The 26,691-nt window shown below is 44.9% G+C and overlaps 1 protein-coding gene across 1 annotated transcript in view; it reads left to right on the top strand.

Annotated features, from left to right (window-relative positions):
- LOC146816481 (exportin-5-like) overlaps positions 1 to 26,691 on the top strand; it is a 1,583,592-nt gene that overhangs the window by 727,054 nt on the left and 829,847 nt on the right. Inside the window, 1 exon segment of the mRNA XM_085610325.1 lies at positions 13,417 to 13,598. Within this exon segment, the coding sequence (XP_085466451.1) occupies positions 13,417 to 13,598 (182 nt within the window).

Consider the following 26,691-nt stretch of genomic DNA (forward strand, 5'->3'; position numbering starts at 1 on the left):
AACATAGAACCACAGAGATCCAGGTGGAGCTGCCAGATGAGGACGTGCCAATAAACTACAACACAGACCAGAACACACCGTGGTTGGCACAGTTGAATTCTGCGAGAGAACATGACGACCTTAGTAAAGTTAAAATGGCGGTACGCAGCACGACGTAAAGCCGGGTGGCTCCAGGCACGTCCATGCTGCACAACGAAGAATCTGCAGGACACATCGCGAGCTGTTGAAGACATGGCTCGCGATGGCATCACGAGGATCGGCAGTTAATCAAGTAAGCCAACGGTTTTTAACTGTTTTTCCAACAGGCGCAGAGGTAAAATATTAAATAATAACAATAAGTAATTACCTCATAAGCGCCAAACAGCGCATTTTAAGTCCAGATCACCAATAACAAATGAAGGTGGTAGAAAAACACCTCTTGCTCGTAACAGTCCACCACAACAGTCCACAGTTTGGTGGACTTAGATACAGCATTAGCTCACCGGGTTGGCAAATCCTCACGTCTGTAGCTGCTGGTAAACCATCACAGCGCTGGGGAATCCTTTTCCCTAATGACCGGCACGAGCAAGTAAAACGAAAAAGTGTATTCCCTTAAACATAACTCCTCCAATAGGTGGCAGCACGCAACTTTTTCTCCGATTTCATCACACTGGTGCAGATCGGTAGGCATTTTCTTGTCCCGGTTCTAATTTCCTTACTCAGTTCTGTCACTCTTAAAGGTGAAAGCAGGATCTGTGGGCTGGAAATTTCAGTAGTCCCTGACGCTTTTCCACACTGACAGGTAGTGGTCTCAATGCAAGTAGAGACAGGCAGGAAGAAGCGCGACGCTGAAAACAGGCACACTTAATTTGAAATTTCAGTAGTCCCTGACGTTGTGAACAGTCAGGGACTGGCACACTTAAACTGTATGCAGGCAGTAACTGGCACATCCAAAGTTGAGACAGCGCGACAGAAACAACCCTCATATCTCGTAGTTAAAGGCACACAAAGTTTCTACTAACATCCAGTAGATGGCAGCAAATATCAAACTACTGTTCCGTAGACTGCTGTTTAAATTGCCGATGTGCGAAATTGACGAAACAGATGGCTCTTGAGCTTGTCAAATGGCCTCTTGTCATGTGGCAGGCAGCAGGAACTGTCACTTTTAAACTGGGCCAACGATGTCGGAGGAATGGCTGCCAGTAGAAAGGAACACCAAGCAGGGACTTGCACTCTCGCGTTGTGGGCGACCGGTGGGAGGTCACTGGTGGGGCTCTCGGGTGCAAGTAAGCTTAAGCTGCTTTTTTGAGGATTTCCTTTATCTCGAAGTTTCTTGATCTTGAAGTTACTTGAGGGATGAAGAGCAAGGTCTTTCCAAACGTCGTCAATTGTGGGGAATAGAAATAACCCCACTCCTGGTACCAATTGTAATAAGGTAGACATATGAATGATGAAATGTCCGTTCTGGTTGGTAACTTCAAGTATGTTTATTGAAGATTGAAGTTACAGGTATGAAAGTATATAAATAGCAAGCCCCACCAGGAGCAGCCTGTACGCTGCTCAGCCCATAGACCAACTGACTCAAACCATTCCAACATTCTAACTCCAACATTCCAACATACACACACATCCTGGCTGAGCAGCATATTACAGGGATGTTATCCCTATAGATCGAGTTTCAGCCCTAAGGTCAGCTGAGACCTTCTACAAGCGGTGTAAAATAGATGCAAGGAGCTGGGGAGGTATGCTGAGTGCAACAGTGTGGAAATAACAATTTAGACAAGTTTTAAAAGTTTTAAAAATCGGCGATTAAAATGCTATATTAAACGATGGTAATTCCTAGTATCAGCTAAAGTAAGCAGCGCTTCTAAGGGAGCGAGTAGAATACTGTGCAATGCTGGCAAAACGCTTTCTAAATCACAAGCCTGCTTCCTTGGGGCTCCTTAAGTAGTGGAGAGCTAGAGCGCTCTCACTGCTGTCGCCTCCCACCTAAGATGGCCGCCGTAGGGGATGTTATCCCTATAGATCGAGTTTCAGCCCTAAGGTCAGCTGAGACCTTCTACAAGCGGTGTAAAATAGATGCAAGGAGCTGGGGAGGTATGCTGAGTGCAACAGTGTGGAAATAACAATTTAGACAAGTTTTAAAAGTTTTAAAAATCGGCGATTAAAATGCTATATTAAACGATGGTAATTCCTAGTATCAGCTAAAGTAAGCAGCGCTTCTAAGGGAGCGAGTAGAATACTGTGCAATGCTGGCAAAACGCTTTCTAAATCACAAGCCTGCTTCCTTGGGGCTCCTTAAGTAGTGGAGAGCTAGAGCGCTCTCACTGCTGTCGCCTCCCACCTAAGATGGCCGCCGTAGGGGATGTTATCCCTATAGATCGAGTTTCAGCCCTAAGGTCAGCTGAGACCTTCTACAAGCGGTGTAAAATAGATGCAAGGAGCTGGGGAGGTATGCTGAGTGCAACAGTGTGGAAATAACAATTTAGACAAGTTTTAAAAGTTTTAAAAATCGGCGATTAAAATGCTATATTAAACGATGGTAATTCCTAGTATCAGCTAAAGTAAGCAGCGCTTCTAAGGGAGCGAGTAGAATACTGTGCAATGCTGGCAAAACGCTTTCTAAATCACAAGCCTGCTTCCTTGGGGCTCCTTAAGTAGTGGAGAGCTAGAGCGCTCTCACTGCTGTCGCCTCCCACCTAAGATGGCCGCCGTAGGGGATGTTATCCCTATAGATCGAGTTTCAGCCCTAAGGTCAGCTGAGACCTTCTACAAGCGGTGTAAAATAGATGCAAGGAGCTGGGGAGGTATGCTGAGTGCAACAGTGTGGAAATAACAATTTAGACAAGTTTTAAAAGTTTTAAAAATCGGCGATTAAAATGCTATATTAAACGATGGTAATTCCTAGTATCAGCTAAAGTAAGCAGCGCTTCTAAGGGAGCGAGTAGAATACTGTGCAATGCTGGCAAAACGCTTTCTAAATCACAAGCCTGCTTCCTTGGGGCTCCTTAAGTAGTGGAGAGCTAGAGCGCTCTCACTGCTGTCGCCTCCCACCTAAGATGGCCGCCGTAGGGGATGTTATCCCTATAGATCGAGTTTCAGCCCTAAGGTCAGCTGAGACCTTCTACAAGCGGTGTAAAATAGATGCAAGGAGCTGGGGAGGTATGCTGAGTGCAACAGTGTGGAAATAACAATTTAGACAAGTTTTAAAAGTTTTAAAAATCGGCGATTAAAATGCTATATTAAACGATGGTAATTCCTAGTATCAGCTAAAGTAAGCAGCGCTTCTAAGGGAGCGAGTAGAATACTGTGCAATGCTGGCAAAACGCTTTCTAAATCACAAGCCTGCTTCCTTGGGGCTCCTTAAGTAGTGGAGAGCTAGAGCGCTCTCACTGCTGTCGCCTCCCACCTAAGATGGCCGCCGTAGGGGATGTTATCCCTATAGATCGAGTTTCAGCCCTAAGGTCAGCTGAGACCTTCTACAAGCGGTGTAAAATAGATGCAAGGAGCTGGGGAGGTATGCTGAGTGCAACAGTGTGGAAATAACAATTTAGACAAGTTTTAAAAGTTTTAAAAATCGGCGATTAAAATGCTATATTAAACGATGGTAATTCCTAGTATCAGCTAAAGTAAGCAGCGCTTCTAAGGGAGCGAGTAGAATACTGTGCAATGCTGGCAAAACGCTTTCTAAATCACAAGCCTGCTTCCTTGGGGCTCCTTAAGTAGTGGAGAGCTAGAGCGCTCTCACTGCTGTCGCCTCCCACCTAAGATGGCCGCCGTAGGGGATTGTAATAAGGTAGACATATGAATGATGAAATGTCCGTTCTGGTTGGTAACTTCAAGTATGTTTATTGAAGATTGAAGTTACAGGTATGAAAGTATATAAATAGCAAGCCCCACCAGGAGCAGCCTGTACGCTGCTCAGCCCATAGACCAACTGACTCAAACCATTCCAACATTCTAACTCCAACATTCCAACATACACACACATCCTGGCTGAGCAGCATATTACAACATCTCCCCTCTTAACAATGAAAAGAACATCTCCCCTCTTAACAATGAAAAGGGAGAAACTCTAAAAAAGGTATAACAAAAAGTCACAGTAAAAGACTTAGGCGAAAACATGGCAAGATATGAAAATTGAAAGAAAACGCCAAGAGAAAATAGTAAGTTGGAAGAAACAATAAGGATAACAGGAGGCACGAAAGACGACTCAACCACCCATCTCCCTTTCTACCATGAAAACAACCGATACACACCCACAACAAAACAATAAGTGACTCAGGTACAAAGATCATGAAAGCTGGCCGGGCCGACACGAAGGAAGTACAAGAGTACAATCAAGAACATGAATAAGAAAACAAGTAGAGCAAAACGCACAACGTGACGCAATAAAACAATTTGCGAGTACAGATGTGGGATGACCACAATAAAACGATGTGGGGACACCACATAACACAGCAGAACGTGTGCATAAGATGTGGATATACCACATAAATAGATATGGGGACACACCACATGAGATAGATGTGGGGACACACCACATAAACAGTCAAACAAATGGATAAGATGTGGATGTACCACATTAAATAAGGTAAATGCAATCTCTAAAAATGTGCACGAAATGTGGTAGTACCACATGAAACAAGACAAAAACATTTTTAAATATGTGCACGAGATGCAACAAGGCAATTTGTAAAAATGTGAACTAGATGTGGTAGTACCACATAAACAGGGTAAATACAATTTGTAAAAATGTGCACTAGATGTGGTAGTACCACTCGAAATAAGGCAAAAGCAATTTATAAGAATGTGCACAAGATGTGGTAGTACCACATACAACAAAGTAAATGCAATATGAAAACAAATGTGCACGAGATGTGGTAGTACCACATACAACAAAGTAAATGCAATATGAAAAACAAATGTGCACGAGATGCGGTGGTACCACATGAAACAACAAAATATATCGAAATCCTTACTTTAAATAAGACTGTCAGATATCATGAAGTACTTATTTTAAATTTGACTATGTTAAAAATTAGCGTATAGAAATCATGAAGTACTTATTTCAGAAAATTAGAGTAAAGGCATTGTGAGGTACTAATATTAAAAATTAACGTAAAGGAACTGGTGCTAATGCAGGCAAGGAAAGTAACACTTTTCTAGAAACTTCAGGCTGAGTGAGTTCCACGAAGTTGAACTAATGGATCGGAAGGAACCCTCGAAGACCTGCATTTTCAGTGTTTAACCCCTTCCATGCCCATGACGGATCATCATAAGAAGAAAACTGCTATGGTAACGGATTGGAAAAACATATTGCAGCATTTTTTTTAAATAAATAACTCATCTATTCTTTTCGAATCAAAGGTCCAATCCAAAAGTCTCTTCACAGCAGCTTTTAATTGTATCGACTTCAGGCCTTCCTTGATGATTTTGAAAAACATCTCACTCGCCCCGTTTATTTTTCCTTCTCCTTGGAGCCAACTTGGTGTCATGCCCATCACGGTCAGCACTCAACAGGACCGTTAAACTTCACGAAGACACCAACGAGAGAGAGTCTTTCTATTTATTGTCAAGGAGTAGTGGCGCCAAACCGCCACTTGATGGCATTGCAGTATAACTCCTTACTCTGAACAAAACAGGACGGGGCAAAATATTTAAAAGCAGGACATCGGAAAACGCAGCTGCTGTCAAAAGGCAAGTGGAACATAGAACCACAGAGATCCAGGTGGAGCTGCCAGATGAGGACGTGCCAATAAACTACAACACAGACCAGAACACACCGTGGTTGGCACAGTTGAATTCTGCGAGAGAACATGACGACCTTAGTAAAGTTAAAATGGCGGTACGCAGCACGACGTAAAGCCGGGTGGCTCCAGGCACGTCCATGCTGCACAACGAAGAATCTGCAGGACACATCGCGAGCTGTTGAAGACATGGCTCGCGATGGCATCACGAGGATCGGCAGTTAATCAAGTAAGCCAACGGTTTTTAACTGTTTTTCCAACAGGCGCAGAGGTAAAATATTAAATAATAACAATAAGTAATTACCTCATAAGCGCCAAACAGCGCATTTTAAGTCCAGATCACCAATAACAAATGAAGGTGGTAGAAAAACACCTCTTGCTCGTAACAGTCCACCACAACAGTCCACAGTTTGGTGGACTTAGATACAGCATTAGCTCACCGGGTTGGCAAATCCTCACGTCTGTAGCTGCTGGTAAACCATCACAGCGCTGGGGAATCCTTTTCCCTAATGACCGGCACGAGCAAGTAAAACGAAAAAGTGTATTCCCTTAAACATAACTCCTCCAATAGGTGGCAGCACGCAACTTTTTCTCCGATTTCATCACACTGGTGCAGATCGGTAGGCATTTTCTTGTCCCGGTTCTAATTTCCTTACTCAGTTCTGTCACTCTTAAAGGTGAAAGCAGGATCTGTGGGCTGGAAATTTCAGTAGTCCCTGACGCTTTTCCACACTGACAGGTAGTGGTCTCAATGCAAGTAGAGACAGGCAGGAAGAAGCGCGACGCTGAAAACAGGCACACTTAATTTGAAATTTCAGTAGTCCCTGACGTTGTGAACAGTCAGGGACTGGCACACTTAAACTGTATGCAGGCAGTAACTGGCACATCCAAAGTTGAGACAGCGCGACAGAAACAACCCTCATATCTCGTAGTTACAGGCACACAAAGTTTCTACTAACATCCAGTAGATGGCAGCAAATATCAAACTACTGTTCCGTAGACTGCTGTTTAAATTGCCGATGTGCGAAATTGACGAAACAGATGGCTCTTGAGCTTGTCAAATGGCCTCTTGTCATGTGGCAGGCAGCAGGAACTGTCACTTTTAAACTGGGCCAACGATGTCGGAGGAATGGCTGCCAGTAGAAAGGAACACCAAGCAGGGACTTGCACTCTCGCGTTGTGGGCGACCGGTGGGAGGTCACTGGTGGGGCTCTCGGGTGCAAGTAAGCTTAAGCTGCTTTTTTGAGGATTTCCTTTATCTCGAAGTTTCTTGATCTTGAAGTTACTTGAGGGATGAAGAGCAAGGTCTTTCCAAACGTCGTCAATTGTGGGGAATAGAAATAACCCCACTCCTGGTACCAATTGTAATAAGGTAGACATATGAATGATGAAATGTCCGTTCTGGTTGGTAACTTCAAGTATGTTTATTGAAGATTGAAGTTACAGGTATGAAAGTATATAAATAGCAAGCCCCACCAGGAGCAGCCTGTACGCTGCTCAGCCCATAGACCAACTGACTCAAACCATTCCAACATTCTAACTCCAACATTCCAACATACACACACATCCTGGCTGAGCAGCATATTACAGGGATGTTATCCCTATAGATCGAGTTTCAGCCCTAAGGTCAGCTGAGACCTTCTACAAGCGGTGTAAAATAGATGCAAGGAGCTGGGGAGGTATGCTGAGTGCAACAGTGTGGAAATAACAATTTAGACAAGTTTTAAAAGTTTTAAAAATCGGCGATTAAAATGCTATATTAAACGATGGTAATTCCTAGTATCAGCTAAAGTAAGCAGCGCTTCTAAGGGAGCGAGTAGAATACTGTGCAATGCTGGCAAAACGCTTTCTAAATCACAAGCCTGCTTCCTTGGGGCTCCTTAAGTAGTGGAGAGCTAGAGCGCTCTCACTGCTGTCGCCTCCCACCTAAGATGGCCGCCGTAGGGGATGTTATCCCTATAGATCGAGTTTCAGCCCTAAGGTCAGCTGAGACCTTCTACAAGCGGTGTAAAATAGATGCAAGGAGCTGGGGAGGTATGCTGAGTGCAACAGTGTGGAAATAACAATTTAGACAAGTTTTAAAAGTTTTAAAAATCGGCGATTAAAATGCTATATTAAACGATGGTAATTCCTAGTATCAGCTAAAGTAAGCAGCGCTTCTAAGGGAGCGAGTAGAATACTGTGCAATGCTGGCAAAACGCTTTCTAAATCACAAGCCTGCTTCCTTGGGGCTCCTTAAGTAGTGGAGAGCTAGAGCGCTCTCACTGCTGTCGCCTCCCACCTAAGATGGCCGCCGTAGGGGATGTTATCCCTATAGATCGAGTTTCAGCCCTAAGGTCAGCTGAGACCTTCTACAAGCGGTGTAAAATAGATGCAAGGAGCTGGGGAGGTATGCTGAGTGCAACAGTGTGGAAATAACAATTTAGACAAGTTTTAAAAGTTTTAAAAATCGGCGATTAAAATGCTATATTAAACGATGGTAATTCCTAGTATCAGCTAAAGTAAGCAGCGCTTCTAAGGGAGCGAGTAGAATACTGTGCAATGCTGGCAAAACGCTTTCTAAATCACAAGCCTGCTTCCTTGGGGCTCCTTAAGTAGTGGAGAGCTAGAGCGCTCTCACTGCTGTCGCCTCCCACCTAAGATGGCCGCCGTAGGGGATGTTATCCCTATAGATCGAGTTTCAGCCCTAAGGTCAGCTGAGACCTTCTACAAGCGGTGTAAAATAGATGCAAGGAGCTGGGGAGGTATGCTGAGTGCAACAGTGTGGAAATAACAATTTAGACAAGTTTTAAAAGTTTTAAAAATCGGCGATTAAAATGCTATATTAAACGATGGTAATTCCTAGTATCAGCTAAAGTAAGCAGCGCTTCTAAGGGAGCGAGTAGAATACTGTGCAATGCTGGCAAAACGCTTTCTAAATCACAAGCCTGCTTCCTTGGGGCTCCTTAAGTAGTGGAGAGCTAGAGCGCTCTCACTGCTGTCGCCTCCCACCTAAGATGGCCGCCGTAGGGGATGTTATCCCTATAGATCGAGTTTCAGCCCTAAGGTCAGCTGAGACCTTCTACAAGCGGTGTAAAATAGATGCAAGGAGCTGGGGAGGTATGCTTAGTGCAACAGTGTGGAAATAACAATTTAGACAAGTTTTAAAAGTTTTAAAAATCGGCGATTAAAATGCTATATTAAACGATGGTAATTCCTAGTATCAGCTAAAGTAAGCAGCGCTTCTAAGGGAGCGAGTAGAATACTGTGCAATGCTGGCAAAACGCTTTCTAAATCACAAGCCTGCTTCCTTGGGGCTCCTTAAGTAGTGGAGAGCTAGAGCGCTCTCACTGCTGTCGCCTCCCACCTAAGATGGCCGCCGTAGGGGATGTTATCCCTATAGATCGAGTTTCAGCCCTAAGGTCAGCTGAGACCTTCTACAAGCGGTGTAAAATAGATGCAAGGAGCTGGGGAGGTATGCTGAGTGCAACAGTGTGGAAATAACAATTTAGACAAGTTTTAAAAGTTTTAAAAATCGGCGATTAAAATGCTATATTAAACGATGGTAATTCCTAGTATCAGCTAAAGTAAGCAGCGCTTCTAAGGGAGCGAGTAGAATACTGTGCAATGCTGGCAAAACGCTTTCTAAATCACAAGCCTGCTTCCTTGGGGCTCCTTAAGTAGTGGAGAGCTAGAGCGCTCTCACTGCTGTCGCCTCCCACCTAAGATGGCCGCCGTAGGGGATGTTATCCCTATAGATCGAGTTTCAGCCCTAAGGTCAGCTGAGACCTTCTACAAGCGGTGTAAAATAGATGCAAGGAGCTGGGGAGGTATGCTGAGTGCAACAGTGTGGAAATAACAATTTAGACAAGTTTTAAAAGTTTTAAAAATCGGCGATTAAAATGCTATATTAAACGATGGTAATTCCTAGTATCAGCTAAAGTAAGCAGCGCTTCTAAGGGAGCGAGTAGAATACTGTGCAATGCTGGCAAAACGCTTTCTAAATCACAAGCCTGCTTCCTTGGGGCTCCTTAAGTAGTGGAGAGCTAGAGCGCTCTCACTGCTGTCGCCTCCCACCTAAGATGGCCGCCGTAGGGGATGTTATCCCTATAGATCGAGTTTCAGCCCTAAGGTCAGCTGAGACCTTCTACAAGCGGTGTAAAATAGATGCAAGGAGCTGGGGAGGTATGCTGAGTGCAACAGTGTGGAAATAACAATTTAGACAAGTTTTAAAAGTTTTAAAAATCGGCGATTAAAATGCTATATTAAACGATGGTAATTCCTAGTATCAGCTAAAGTAAGCAGCGCTTCTAAGGGAGCGAGTAGAATACTGTGCAATGCTGGCAAAACGCTTTCTAAATCACAAGCCTGCTTCCTTGGGGCTCCTTAAGTAGTGGAGAGCTAGAGCGCTCTCACTGCTGTCGCCTCCCACCTAAGATGGCCGCCGTAGGGGATGTTATCCCTATAGATCGAGTTTCAGCCCTAAGGTCAGCTGAGACCTTCTACAAGCGGTGTAAAATAGATGCAAGGAGCTGGGGAGGTATGCTGAGTGCAACAGTGTGGAAATAACAATTTAGACAAGTTTTAAAAGTTTTAAAAATCGGCGATTAAAATGCTATATTAAACGATGGTAATTCCTAGTATCAGCTAAAGTAAGCAGCGCTTCTAAGGGAGCGAGTAGAATACTGTGCAATGCTGGCAAAACGCTTTCTAAATCTTTGATACCAAACTTCCCAAACTTCAGTGTAGCCATCATGGTACTGTGGAGTTCATAATGACAAACTCCCAGCACCATATACTATTTAATGGCACACTGCACTTACAATGTCTGAGAATGGACTCAGACACTGTAGGGGCACAGGGCTTATGCCTCTGTGCCCTCACCACTGGCAGAGTGCACCCAGCTAGAGGGGTGGCTGATCCAGGCCAGGGCAGTGGTTTGCAGGCATGGCACACAGGGATGTGTGCCATGTCGACTCTTCACTTTTCATTTGCACCAGGACACGCAGCCTGCCAGGTAGTGTGTTTGTGTGAAGGTGCAGGGCCTCTAAGAGTGGCACAATAAGTGCTGCAGCCCTTAGAGGTCTTCCCTGGTCACAGTGCCCTGGGTACTTGTGGTACCATTTACCAGGGGCTGACCTGTGGCCAGAGATGCCAGTTGGGATTGGTTTTGGGGAAATAACACAGGCCCTTGGGAGCCTGATTGGCAGGGACCCAGGGCACATCAAGTCGAAGTGCATCAGTTTCCGGCAAAAAAAGGGAGGTCGGTACTGCAACAGAAACCCACTTTCTCACAACGCTGCAAAGTGGAAAAGATTTGTCTTCTACTGTTGTGGTGAACACATTGACCTTTTTAATGCAACTAATCAAAACAATCTAACAAAGCTATCTCCTGCATTTGCAGACTTCTGGACTAGTGTATATTAAAATGTGCCTAAATCTAGCTGCGGTAGCAGCCTACCTGCAAACTAAACATCATTTAAGATTGTTTAAAGTACCAGTTGTTAAAGCATTCACGACAGGTCTTAAAAGAGTAATTCCACCCAGGCTTTCCCCTCCACCTGCTTGGAATCTCAACATTGTACTTACCAGCTTATGGGTCCACCATTTGAACCCTTATATAAATGCCCCATTCTCTTCCTATCTTGGAAGGTAGCCTTCCTAGTAGCCATCACCTCTTTTAGTCAGTGAGCTCCAGACACTAACTTTGGAAGAACCCTTCTTCCAGCTACACAGGGATAGGGTAGTACTTTGAACTAACACAAAATTATTTCCAAAGGTAGTTTCTACCTTTCACTTAAATCAGTCAATTGAATTATCTCTCTTCTTTGCACAGGCTTATTCAGTTGCAAAGAGGCCTTCGTACACTAGATGTTAACAGCTTTCTTGTACGATATTGACAGAACTAAATAGTTTCATAAAATTAAACAACTGTTTGTAGCTTTTTCAGCCTCTCACACAGGAAAAGCCCATATCTAAATCTGGTATCTCTAGATGGATAATTAAATGCATTCAGACATGTTACATCAAAACTAAAAGAACTTTGCCCACACCTCCAAGAGCAAACTCTACTCAAAAGATAAGAGCATCTATAGCTTTTCTGGGAAATATACAATTGTTGAAATTTGTAAAGCAGCTACATGGTCAACCCCACACACTAAACATTACTGTGTGGATGTTTTAGCACACCAACAAGCAAATGTAGGACAGGCAGTGCTATGCACTCTTTTTCAACTACTGAAACACCCTTAGGTTAACCGCCACTTTTTCGAGGGCACGGCTTTATAGTCTATGCAAAGCATGTTTATCTACAACCACTCATGCCATTGATGTTGCTTACCCTGTAAGCATCTGTTCGTGGCTTGTAGTGTTGCAGGTTCACATGCTCCCACCCTCCTCCACGGACACCTGTGGTCATTGCAGTACCTAGTTACACTATCATATGCATGGTCGTCTCTTTAGTACCACTTATTCACATTCCAGTCTCACTTGACTGCGGGAAAACAATCTAACAATGGAGTTGATGCCCATACACAATATCACCAAGAGGGGGAGTCACTTTACCTCATGACTTGAAAGACTTCTTCGTAAAAAAACAACTTGCACAAATCTGTATCCAACACTAGATGGCAATAGTATGCAAAGCTGTGAATCTACAACACTACATACCAAGAACAGACGCATATAGGGTAAGTACCATAATCCTTCTGGATAACCCATAAGACGTACATTTAGCTTCTTGGGACTTGCATAATCCATCTTGGCACATGTTGCACCCCATTTTGATATCGTGATGGACATTGTAGGCCAAAGGCAAATTCCCCCCTATGTATATAATAAATTGACACTGCAGATAAGACAGTAAACCACACTGACTTTCTCTGAGTGTCTACTATTATTATAAGGCCTATCCAGGTCAATATCTTACCCTGCAAAGCCCCCTCTGTGCCAGGCTACCTGTGCGCAGTTATCCGGCTGTGCTCAACAGTAGTCTCAGACATGCAGTCCGCACAGGCGTATGCATAAGTGTTCCCATGTGTCTAGCCAAGCCCCCCTCACCCTCGCTGCGCCACAGCGTTCTCATCTAAAGAGGCGAGAAGGCTGGCAGTAAACACACGCAGTCAGTTGACTGCGGTTGAGTACACAGTTGTGAGGCTCACCCACATTAAAAAGTTCAAAACCAGGTGGTCCAAAAGCAAAAATCCATGCAGATTAAAAGGGCAGAGCCCATTTCGTTACACTGAACATTTGACCAAACAAATCATATTGCATAGTTAAAGGTGTAGGTTAACATTGTTTAATTATTTCTGTAACTCTCACTTATACAGTTGAAACCTCTCCTGTTCTAATCAGCAATTGTAAAAATGATCTCAAATGCCCACTGGAGTTAACCTGAGGCAGTCTCACACTGATTGGCAGATGAGACAAACAACCTGAGACATTGGATGGGCTGCAGAATAATTGTCAAAATATGTGTTGTTTATGCTACCTTTTTGCATATTTTTTATTAATTTCTGTCCTGAAGTCAGTAATATTGAAAATATTTGTAGAATCTTTAGAAGACAAAAATGCTGGAAAACTACCCTCACAGCTAAGTTTATTTTCTAGTTCTTCAAGTACAATTTCTCTATTTTGCGATAGAAAAGTTCTATAAAAACCTGGTCTATCGCTACCAAAATATTTACATTTTAAATGTTTTTCGTTTTAGATCAGCTATTGTGTATCTAGCATCCTGGAAGTGTTGAGATGGACTCAGCCACCCACAAACTTAAGTGAGGCTAAAGCTGGTGGATTTTTTACTGGTTGCATGTCCAATGGTGAACCAATCTACCGCAATCCCTGCTCTGAACTAATTTTTACACTTCTCAACAATGTGTTCACTCTCATCAGGTGAGTTGCGTTGACATATAAATGTTGAATATCAAGCAATCAAGTCTGTCTTGCAAAGAATCATTATTAAATGCATTAGTTATCTTGAAGTAGCCTTTGTATTGCACATTTTTTTAACTAAACTTTACGCTATGACCTTTAGCAACTTCCTGTTAGTAGATGCCCAGGTCGAGACCCTGGAAAATAAGGCCAACTCCTGGATCACCACTGACTTAGACAAGCTTATCCCAATGCCATCAGTTTCAAAATCAAGCCTTATCCTCCAGCACCTTGGTTTAATCCCCAGCTGACAGCCCTTAAGAAAATCTGCAAAATTCTGGAACATCAGGGGGTAAATCTTACGATCTCATTGCCAAAGCCATGGTCAGAGAGTCTATCAATGATCACTATATGGCTATTAAGAATGCACAAATGGCTTTCATTGTGGATAAAATTGAATGGGCTTAAAACTCAGCTAAGGAAATATTATCTATTGTTAAATCCATTATGGATCCCGCTTAGAAGATTCCTAATCCTCTTATCTTTGAGGATTGATGCAACGAGTTGGTAGATTTCTTTTCCCCATAAATTGCTGATATTTATGTTACTTTTAATGCAACCCCCTCTGGAATCGTGTTTGAGTCTAGTTGCATCATAAATTCAAGTAGGGAGCCATCTCTGACTGCCTCTGATCTTATTGTCACCTAGAGGTTTGAGTTGATTTTCAACTCAATTAAACCTAGATCCCTGTGGGAAGCTGCGCCTCTGTGGGTACTCCATATAGTCAGCAGCGTTATCTTCCCTGGTCTGATTGATTTTCTTCTGTCCCTAACGCATGACATTCCTCTTGCAGGACATCTTGGGCGAAGCAAGACTTGGGACAGGCTTGTCCCTCATTTTCACTGGCCATACATTTCAGAAGACACCAAGCCAGTGGTAAGTCAGGTGGCACTACAAAGGCCCCCTTAATTTCACTTCTAGTGGTTAGGGTTTCCTATGAGAGGGTAGGGATAAACATTGTTGGTCCCTTAAACCTTCCTACAACATCTCGACACAGTTACTTCCTAGTGGCTGTGGACCATGCCACTAGGTATCTAGAAGCTATTCCACTTAGGACCACTACAACTCCTATGGTGGCGAGGGCCCTTCTGTGAGTCTTTTCCAGAGTGGAGTTTCCCAAGGAGGTCTTGTCAGACAGAAGTACAAACTTCATGTCTAGCTACATCACGGCAGTGTAGCAAGAGTATGGTGTAAACTACAAGTTTACCATACCCTATCATCCACAGTGCAATGGGCTTGTTGAAAGGTTCAACAAGACCCTAAAGGGTATGATCATGGGATGTCTTACTACCCTGCCTTCTCTTTGCCTACAGAGTTTCCTCAGCAGGGGGTGGGCTACAGCCCATTTGAACTTCTGTTTGGACTTACAGTTAGGGGCCCATTGTGTCTGGTTAAGAAGGGCTGGGAACAGCTTCTCAAACCTTCTAAAACAAGAGTTTGAGGACTATGTCCTTGGCCTGCGTTCACGTATTGCTGAGTATATGAAGAAGGCCAGCAAAAACCTTGATGCCGGCCAGGGGCTTCAGAAAGCTTGGCATGATCTAAAGGCTGTACTGGCTGTTTACCAGCAAGGAAAGAAAGTGGGTGGTTGAGTCTGTGGCCCCAACAGCTCTCCAAGACAAGTGGCGTAGCCCCAACACCATCCTTGCGAAAAAAAGGTGAGGTTACCTACTTGGTGGACCTAGGCACTCCCAGAAGTGCTCCCAGAGTTCTTCACATGAACCACCTAAAGCCTTTTGTTGACAGGGCTGACATGAGCTTCCTCGTGGCAAATGATGAGGGACAGGAGGAAGAGAGCGACCCTTTCCCTAATCTCCTCTATCAGGACCCTATTGATGGGTCAGTTGGTGGAGTAGCCTTGGCAGGCAGCCTCACTGACCCGCAGCAAGCTGATTGTAGGTAAGTCCTCAATCAGTTCCCAAACTTCTTCTTTCTGACTCCAAATCAAACCACCTGGTGTACCCATGAAGTGGACACAGGTGACAGTCTGCCTGTCAAGAGTAAAATCTCCAGACAGCCTGACCATGTCAGACACTCCATCAGGTCTGAGGTCCAAGACATGATGGAGTTGGGGGTCATGAACCTTCAGATAGCTCTTGGGCTAGTCCTGTAGTCCTTGTGCCAAAACCTCACACCCAAGATGGTAAGAGAGAGATTAGGTTTTGTGTAGACTATAGAGGCATCAATGCAGTCACTTGGACCGATGCCCATTCAATTTCCAGGGCAGATGAGCTGATTGATACTCTGGCCTCAGCCAAGCATCTCCGTACATTTGACCTGACTGCTTGCTACTGCCAAATCAGACTCTCTAAGGATGCCAAGCCAAAAACAGCATTTTCAACCTCTATTGGACAGAGTAATACTGTTCCAAAGGGCTTCAATAAGGTAACTATGCTGCAATAAGAGATCCTAATTGTGCTGACGGTATGGATGAAGAGCGTTTAAGCAGATATGGTGATGAACCAGTACTTTATTACAACAGGCTGCGACTAACTAAGGTGCTTCAAAGACAGGGGCATGCATAGTAACCATCGAAGTACTTGCACTTTTCCCACGATCCCTGAACCCTACTGCGAGGCGGGAAGACAGGGCAGTAGCGCTATAACTGTACCGAAGGCATCCCGCAGCGCGGGGCACGCAGAGGAATCACCGAAGCACTTGCACTTTTCGCACGATCCCTGAACCCTGCTGGGAGAAGTGAAGACAGCGCAGGAGCGCTGTAACTGTACCGGAGGTGTTCCGCAGCGCGGGGCACGCAGAGGAATCACTGAAGCACTTGCACTTTTCCCACGATCCCTGAACCTTGCTGGGAGGCGTGAAGACAGCGCAGGAGCGCTATAACTGTACCGGAGGCATCCCGCAGCGCGGGGCACACAGAGGAATCACCGAAGCACTTGCACCTTTCCCAAGATCCCTGAACCCTGCTGGGAGGTAGGAAAACCACGCAGGAGTGCTATAACTGTACCGGAGATGTCCCGCAGCACGGGACGCGCGCATGGGGTGCCCGGGCTCAGACCGGGCCCGCCTTAGCCAGTCATAGCCCGGAAGAGGCTGGGTCAGGCCACCCCTCTTGGTCGTGTGGGACGGAAAGAGCAATTTCCCTGTTTTTCTGCTGGTGAGTACCCAAAGGGAGAGCCCCTTAGCAACTTTTATATCCTCACAGGCCTTTTAAGATAATCATGTGACCAGAACTCTGAGTGACTATGAGGCCCGCTGTTCGGATTACACGCCGCTATCCCCTCCTAGACTTATAAACATTTAAAAGGACCCCAAATATTGGTGACTACTGGCCAAGATCAAACTTAGGGGAAAAGGAAGGCTGAAACTAAAAAGATGCCCCTTGCAAAGTCTGCATCTAAGATGGGCTCTTTCATCTCTCTTAAACTATCTCACGGGGCGATGGAGATGATTGAAAAGCAGATGTCGACCGTGGAGGAGACCTTAAATGCAGAAACTAGGGGAGAAAGCCAGAGAGAGGAGACAAACTTAAGAGAGGGGTCCCCAGTATTCGAAGGAACTGAACATCGGTCGTCTAAAAACAGCTATGTGCAAAATGTACTGGACAGTGTATGCGTTAGTGACGAAGATAGTTACACTCAACCCCAGCCAAAGCGACCTTGAAACCCGGGAAAGGATAATAGGGCAGCACAAGGCGGCTAGGTAGACCTAAAAACAGTGAGCAAAAAAACACAGAAAAGGGCAACAAAGTGGAAAAAAGTATTAACTTCACCATACAAAGGACATAAGGAGGGGACACCAACTCTTACGAAGCATTATTGCTCAAAAGATGGTTTAAATAAGCTATCTAAGCAGATAGAGGGGTTAGAGAGTATACTAAAGGAAGCCCTAGCAAAAATGGCGGAGAGGCAAAAATCCATAGAGGCATCAATAGAAAAAAACATAAGAAATGCTACCCCTAGCGGTGATATTGACATAAATAAGCATGTGGGTTCCACAAGACCTAGGTTTGACCGAGTATCTCAGTCAAAAGCACTAGAACCGCTAAATAGGCAAACTACATGGAGAGTTAAATCTAGCAAACCAGGGTAATCAGGGGAACACGACAAGATTGCGGGGGTTGTAATCTAGCCCTGGTCCTGAAGGTCACCATCACAACAGTAATAATAGCAGGAGAGATAGATATATAAATTCCCAGGATAAGGCCCAAAATAATGCATTATCCCTAAATAATCAAATTAAGCCCGATTTGTTTACGCAATACAAGGGTCTCCCTTCAAACTAACCTACAATCCTTAGAACTCCCACTTGAAGCTACTTCTTATACGGTAGTTCTAACAAACGTACATCAACTCCCTGACCATGAAGGGGAATCCTGGATCGCCCTGAGAAATAAATCTATTCACTGACTTAGCACACGGATGGGATTAACCGAGGCTCTGTTCTCCGAATTCAAAATGGCCAGAAGAATAGCTTGGATGGGCAAAACCCGTAAAGCACTGGAAGGGGACTGTGTGGTGTTAAGATTTAGAACTCCCCTCCAGGTAGCCTTGTCATTAGGCCCCAGGAGGTAAATATTGTCCCATTAGATTAATTTTACCAACCACTAAAGATGGAGAGTAATAGAAACACGACTAGGTACCACCCAGTCGAAACCTACCCTAGGTATAGTGTCCCAGTAACTAATCATTTTGACAGTCTAAACAACTTGGAAGATATTAATTGACTGCATAAGGGGCTTGAACAGCAAATTGAAAATAAGAAGGTTGGAGTTAGAAATCTGCCCACCAAAGCAAGTAGTCACAAGCATCTTCCAAATTACCCTGATTCTAAAAATAAACAATGGATACCACTCACAGTAGCTAATTTATCGACTCAGCCTCACTTGGCTGATAAAGTGCAAATTATAAGTCACACAATAGAGGATGCTGCCATCATTGCAGGTACAAGCCAGATACCATCTAGTGCTCCTACTGCTATAACTGTAGATTTCCCCCTAAAGAATTGCAATGATAGAAATTACTCCAAGATAACTAATAAAGTTTATTTGAATGTTGCAGGAATTCGTTCAAAGATAGCAAACCCGTTATGGTGCGATTTGATATCAAAATTTTACATTATGTGTTTTCAAGTAAACCTGGGTAGAGGACGCTGTTCTTATTAACGATTATCGCACTTTGTATACTACGGCTGTGGCTGGGAGTCATGGGAAGGCAATGGGGGATTGTCTACTTATATACCCAACATGCTAATTGTAAGAAAAATAGAATTGAAATTTGTTGAAATATATTCTCAAGTAATAACATTGCATACTGATAAAAAGCACTGTATTGATTTGATAAAGTTTTATAGCAATGCTCAGCCCGATCAGATTGGCAGGACTCTGAAAAAAACTAGAAAATGATCTGAAGACAATCCAAAATGATAATGAAGGGGATGTGTTCATCATTTGGGGGACGGGGCGATTTTAATACCGCTCTGTATCCAAATAATAGGAGGGAAGTATGTGGCCTCACGACAGAAGAGGGTAATAGTGATACGCACTTCCCGCATTCACAATACGGGGAATCCCTAAACGAAATAATGTTTGGCCACGATCTTGGTTTTGCAATGGAGATATGTGCTTCACCTTCCCCTTTTAAAAGCACTTTTAATGTCAGAGGTTACTTTACAACAATAGATTACATTCTGATATCAAATAGATATTGTAATTGAGTTGTTATTCAACACCTATAACATTCTGAGTGACTATTTTCCACCGAGTGTATCTATTTCATAAATAAACCGACTAACACATTGCGGGATTAAAGGTATGCGTGTCCCCCAAAACTTATCAATAGATAGAGTGAACGGTTATTTCTTCCGTTGGGCAATGGTGGATCCCTCAGAAATTACCATGAATGTTTTAAGCCAGACTAAATCCGCTATTGCAGCTTGCTTGGCAGAGAACGCCAAACACGAAGTAGTCCTGACCTCTTTCCAGCACATCACAGCAGCTATACAGGAGGCCCTATTTGTACGAAAAAGAAAACGAAATAGGAACGCAAAAGGGTGGTTTGACACAAAGTGCACGCAGGCTTATGCCAAGTTAAAACACGAGACACATAAAACCCCTAGAAATCACTGTGATATAAGGCAGGCAAGATGGGACTATAAAAATGCACTGCAGTTACGAAAAGCAACGCTGAGAGACGAGGAATGGACGGCGCTGCATGAGGCCACGATGTCTTAAGGATGGGGCGGCCTTTTGGAGGGCTGATAAGACTCCTTATCTAGATCCTGGGGAGGCTCCATCCATTGAAATCGCAATAACGGAGGAACAATGGGTGGGGCATTTTGCAAACATATTTAATAGCAGCCTGTCCAACAATACTGCAGAAAGCCAGCCAGTAGGTGACTATGATATGGCACCTCTAATAACAACGACAGACCTTCAGGTAACCCTTGATGAAGTAAATCGTGGAGAGGTGTGGCTCACTGGTTAGAGGTGGCAGATCCGTAAGCAGAGAATCGGCCAGGGACCAGGGTTCAATTCCCGACGCGGCAGGGTCATGGACCAGGGTCAAAACGGACTCGATAATTCTCGCCTCGGTACCTACTCTAACCAGGAACACACTCGGCAACTCTGGGCATTAAGCTTGCCTCATCTCTACAACGGCCCCCCACAGACGCTGGGGATGCCTGGTTTCACCTTGGAGATACCCAGAAAGGGACCATCTCACAGGGATAGCCAGGACGGGTTCCCCAGCGGTCTATAGCGCCGGGACACTTCCGAGTAGCTGTGCGCTGTATAAATGAAAATAACATAACATAACAATATGGGCAAGCATGGGAGGGAAGGCCCCAGGTCCCGACAGGATTTCCGTAGATTTATATAAAAATAATACCGCGCTATAGGGCCCATTGTTTACCCAGATAAATACAGCTAACTGTTCCTCCCATTTAATAGAGACGTGTAAAGAATCTATTTAAGTACCAATATTTAAAAAAGAAAATTGTCAAGACCCCGCCTACTATCAGCCGATATCGCTGCTAGATTCCTTGGCAGAAGTAGTTGGGCGTATCGTGCTTGAAAGACTGCATAACTGGCCTGAGGATATTAAGTTCATCTCCGACTTACAGTTTGGTTTTTGCAAGGGGCTAGGAACTATTGAACAAAGCTTAAACCTGGATATTATCATAGGGAAGTATACCATCGCAAAAAAGGGCAGGTTGTTCCTAGCCTTTGTTGACCTCACTGCAGCCTTCAACTGCGTGAGGCATGACAAGCTAAGAAAACTGTATAGGAATGCCAAGGCCAGGCTACAATATGGTACCAATGGAGAATGTACTGCCCCGTTTCAAATCAACAAGAGGGTAAGGCAAGGCTGCGTGCTGGCCCTTTTTCTTTATAATCTCTATATATAAATGGCTTAGGCCAAGCACTGTCGAACATATGTCAAGGCCCCCCTCCTCAAAATAGAATGACGGCCTATACCAGCTTTATTGTACTGGGACTATGCTGTTTTGATGTCCCGTACCCAAGTGATCCTCCAAAGAATGTTAAATCTGTAGAAACTAATCTTAATAGGGACATTTTTAAAGATATTTTTAAATTGGAAAGTGCTTAAAGAATCGCATGGCTAAAGTATGTGCGGGATTTTATGCTTGATTTAGGCCCCCCAGAGTTCTTTACCGAGCCGAATACAATGACTAGTTGGACAAGAAAAATGTTAAAGGCAAAAAGCTTGAACCTACTCGAAACTCTTAGACTATCGGAAGAAATAATGAAGCCCACAGTATTGTATAATCAAACGATTCTAATTACTTATAGTATGCAACCTTGTCTTTTACGTGTCTGTGGTTTATACAATAGATTTTTATTGACAAGATTTAGACTTGGGATATTACGTAGAATAACCAGTTTTCCAAACATGAACGACTGGTCAAAAGTTATGCAATTGTGCCCTTGTGATGATCGCTCGTAGCAAACAACACTCCACATGGTTTTATTTTGTAAATTCTAGATTTTTTTTTTTTTTAAACTTTATTCATCATTTTGGCAATAAGGGAATTAGTACATTAGTACATGTCTACAGGCATAGGTAGACATTGACAAATCGTGACATGCGAAACAAATATAGGTAAGTAACAAATACAGAGATTGTTTGTTACAAAGTGATCATAGAATCTTCATATCTCAGATTGATATTTTCCCGCTAGACAGCACTGTATAACAATGGAACATATTCGTCTGGGCTATCTCCCATCAACTCATAACTCAAAATAGCAGTAATTGCCCCGGAGTCTGTTTCAATTAAATATCTACAGATGTGAGCACCTTCTCCCTGTGCCGTGGTACGAGACAGGGCTGTCCACTGTCGCCGCTTCTTTTTGCATTGGCACTTGAGCCGCTTGCGGTCTGGATCCGGGGGGACCCCGAAATCCGATGCCTTAAATGGACACCAGATCATGAAGACTGTATTTCTTTATATGCGGACGATATATTGTTGTACCTGGCTTCCCCGGGGCGCTCGGTCCGTCGGGTACTCCATATTTTTCATATTTTTGGGGCCCACTCCGGGTACCAGATCAACTGGTCCAAATCCCAGATGTACCCCCTTTGGGGTGACCCGCCACATAGTCCCAGGGGATATAACATTCCGGTGGTAACACAGGGTTTCCAATACCTCGGCATTTTTATAACATTGGACCCATCCCTATTTCATGAGCGAAACCTAAGGGGCCCATTGCAGCGGTTCAGGGTGGATGTGGCCCACTGAAAGACGCTGCCCCTCACACTCTTGGGTCGGGCAGCCCTTTTCAAGATGCTAGCCCTCCCCCGTTTCCTCCATGTCTTCCAAAATACGCCCATCCTGATTCCCGAATCCTATTTCTCGAAGATCGAGGCGGCACTGCGAGGTCTACTATGGGATACTGGACCGCCCAGAATCGCAATGCAAAAACTCACAATGGGCTGGTACGATGGTGGGATAGGACTGCCGGACATACGCCTCTATTATCAAGCAGCGCAACTGATCGCGATCAACCAGTGGGTGTTCGGAACCCACGATGATCCTAGCTTCCGTACTGACCACTGGCTTTTGGGGAAGGGAGGATACAACAGAGCACTATACTCAAATCACAGAAAACTAGACTTGACTGGCCCTACGGCCCGGACGGTAGAAACCTGGCACAGGCTCCAGAGGCGCATGGGTTGGCATGGGCGGCTGACTAAGGCCACCCTACTCTGGGAGCCTGATTGTCTGGGGCGTCTGATCACCTGTGCAGGTTTCGATAAATGGGACCTTATTGGTATCTCTACGGTGGGGGATGTATGGATTAAAGGCAAAAAGGCGTCATTCGCGGAGCTTCAGCTCAAATACCAACTCGCGCCCTCAGAGTATTATCGATATCTTCAAATCAGCCATGCTATCGACGGCGCCCTCCCCGCCGGTACCCCCCTCCCGGACTCCTCTCCTCTGGAGGACAGGCTGCTGCTGGATCCAATGGACCGCAGGGCTATCTCCTTGACCTATAGAAAGCTAGTTAATTACCGTACCGACCCAATGCAGAAACTGCGGGCCAGGTGGGAGGCGGACTTGGGGGAAATGGCTGATGACGACTGGATTGACGCTCTTGCTTCCCCTCGTGAGGTGGCGATACCGATGCGACTTCGCTTGGTTCAACTCAAAATTCTGCACCGGGTGTATTTCGATGCCAAACTGTTGTATAAATTGGGTAGACGTCCAGACGCACTCTGCCTACGGACTGTCACCAGGCAGGTACATTTCTGCACATACTATGGGCATGCCCCCACATTCAGCAATACTGGATAGAAGTCACCCGACAGATGGTGAGGTCGATAGATAAGCCCGTCGCCCTTTCCCCCCAGCTCTGCCTCCTTAATTTGTGGGAAGATACAGACCTCATTCAGGTGGGACAGGAGTGGGTGGCGGGGGGTTGGGCTATTGCAAAAAGGAATATTGCCCAGAGGTGGGGAGTAGACACCGTGCCGCGGCTGCGCGACTGGGCCACAGATATGGATCAGGCCATGGTGGCGGAGAAAACGGTTTACAAAAGTCGCGGCTGTCCGCGGAGGTGGGATCGCAAGTGGGGACGCTGGAACAAATATCGGGGAGACATTTGTATCTCTCCAACGGTGGAACTTAGAAGAGAGAGACAAGCTATCCTGGATAAAGTAGGGGCAAACGCAGTGACCTAAAAGCTCAAGACCACCATTCATATGCTGTATGTGGGGAGCTCCCTGATCCTAATATGTGTATGTAACCACCTCTGTAATGCTTTATTGATCAGTTTGATTCCAGGCTTACTACCCTAGGTGTATCGCTTGTTGTCTCCAACGTCCGGATGTATATTTTGCCGGCGAAGGAGTTATTTAAGTGTCATTACTGCTGCAATGTTGTGGATTTTATTTTCAATAAAATTGTTATTTAAAAAAATATATATATATCTACAGATGCATTAAGTCATAGGCCTCTCATCCCACACCTTCTGGGACTAAGCCATTTGGCGGCTGGGAGTTGGTGCCTTGCTGGAGACCATTTATATATAGACGGTATGGGCCCCAAATGTCTTTAGGCCGCGAGTTCCCTGGTATGAGATCAGCATATACCTTACTGTGTGTGTCACAATAGGGCTGGCTGTGCTGCCTGCCTGGTAGTGTAGGGGCATCCTTGCGACCCCACAGTAGGGCAATTTCGCATTTAGCTAACAGTAAACTGAGGGACGCAAAACGTCTGCCATGTTTGGCAAAGTTCACGTGTATCCTAGCAGAGCTACTTCCGGAATGGGGGTGAGGGTTAGCTTCATGATAGTGCCCAGTGTGCTGTGTACTTCCTCCCAGTATGTGTGAATCTTGGGGCAGGTCCACTCGAGGTGGGCAAAGTCTGCATGCGGGGCAGCGCATTTGCGACAAGTGTGGGATCTAGTGGGGTCCAGGCGGTGTGCTTTAGCTGGGATAAAATAAATTTGCCGCAAGAACTTATAGTGTAGCAACTTGTGTCTGCTATTCAATGAGACGTCATGTGTCATTGCGCAGCATTTAGCCCACTGATCGTCTGTGATAGGATGCCCAAGGTCGGTTTCCCAGTCCGCGTGATTGGGACGTAAGGTCGCGCAGGATTTATGGATTTTAGAGATGAGATGGGCCCCGGTGGGGTTTTCGATTATGAGTGTTAGGGGCGGAAAAGACTCCGGCTCAAGGGGGAAGCTAGGCATCGCAGCACGCAGCGCAGATCGGATACGGCTCAGTACAAAGCTGTCCATGAATGTGGCGGTCTTGAACCGAGCATCTTCTGACGGGGAAAAAATATGTCCCTCCGGATAAAGATCTTGGAATGCAGAAATGTCAAACTTGGTTAAGGTGCACTGGATCAGTTTCTCGCCAGTAACTGGAAACCAACGAGCACTTGGGACAGGCAAAGTTGAGGAATACAAGACTGGAGCCGCGGTGATCCGTTGGAGTTTCTCCGAGGCCCAGCTAGTGGTGGAAACAGTTTGAATGTCAGAGGGATCACAGGGAACTCCCTTGGGCAACACGGCAGATAGCTGGTCCGGGAGGACAAAATCTGCCTCTGGATGAAGAAAGGGTTATCCGCGCATCTGGGTGGTACCACGTTTAAGAAACTGGCTCTATATATATACTGCACCAAAGTGAGGTACAGTGTGTCCAAGGGTCTCCAGAGGTTTGGCAGAGGTTAAAGTTAGATAGAACCTTACTCTCTAAAGTGGTAGCTTGATCGAGCAGTAAGGCAGTATCAGAGGACAGTGTTAACATTTGATGTACACACTCAGTCAGCAAATGAATTCACACACTCAAAAACTGAACTCTAGGCCAATTGTTTTTGTATAAAAAAAATACTGTTGTTTTATTTCTAGAACCAAGCAAGCCTGGCACAGGTAAGCATAAAAATACTTTGCAGTAGTAAATTACTTGTATGAACACAGTTCAAAATTGCAGTATAACTTGTACTGGTTTTGGTTACAGTTTTAAGTAAGCAGTTTGCAACACTTAGCAGGTATAGTACATTCGAATGAATGGGCTTTTTAAGTAAAATGCAGTTAATTACTTTTCAGATTACTTTTGCTAACACAGTGCTGGATCCTAGATTCAGCACTGGGACATTTCCTGAAAACAGGTGAGTAAATGCGTTTTAGTTAGAGGTACGATTTTTAAAGAATATTTTTGCAAAAGTTGACAGCAACTTTTTCACATAGAATCACCAACATTACCCTATGGGAGGAAATTCACTTAGCAGGTAAGTTATGTTAACAATATTTTTTCTTACTCAGTGCTGGATACCTAGATTCAGCACTGAGACATCTCCTGGAAACGGGTGAGAAAATGCGTTTTGGTTATTCGGCTGATTTTTAAGGAATATTTTTAGTTTTCAAAAGTCGACAGAAACTTTTTGGGAGAAAAAAGTGTCAATGTTGTTCTATGAGGAAAAAGAAGTTATCGGTTTCCAGGTAAGTATTCGGTCTTTGGAGTTAGGCTCCTGGGGTTAGACTCAGGGGTCTCCCAGGGTCAGTGATGCACTGTTGTTGCACCCTCAGCAGCACTCGGGTGGCCGGGTGCAAAGTGTTGAGGCCCAATGTTATCCTATGGAGGATAGGGGGACTCCGGTTGGTGGCTGCTGGCAAGCAGGCCACGGGGTTGTGGGAGCAAAGCTCCTTGGGTTTAGCTCAGGGCAAGTTGGTGATCAAGTTAGCACCAAAGGGGCACCCTCAGCGGCACTAGGGCAGCCGGGTGCAGGGTTCTGTTTTTAGGTCGGGTGCCCTGTTGATTTCAATGGAGATTCTTCGGGACAAAGAAACACTGCAGACTCGGGACGAGGATCTTCCAGGAGCGACCACGACTTCGAGAGGTAAGTTGGGATGTAGAGGGATGGTTAGGCACCGCTGGGTTGGGCACACAAGGCCGTGGGGCGTTGGGTGCAGGGATGCCTTTGGACGTCGGATTTTCTTATACGCTCTGGTCGCGGTAGGGGGGGTCCTCTGGATTGAGGCTACAGGCATAGTCTGGAGGCTTGAGGCAGGTCAGGGGTCACCGGATCTCGGGTCAGGATCGCCAGGGGGACCTTCTCGTGGTGTT

This window comes from Triturus cristatus, chromosome 6 (assembly GCF_964204655.1).
Source record: "Triturus cristatus chromosome 6, aTriCri1.1, whole genome shotgun sequence".
Lineage (NCBI taxonomy): Eukaryota > Metazoa > Chordata > Amphibia > Caudata > Salamandridae > Triturus > Triturus cristatus.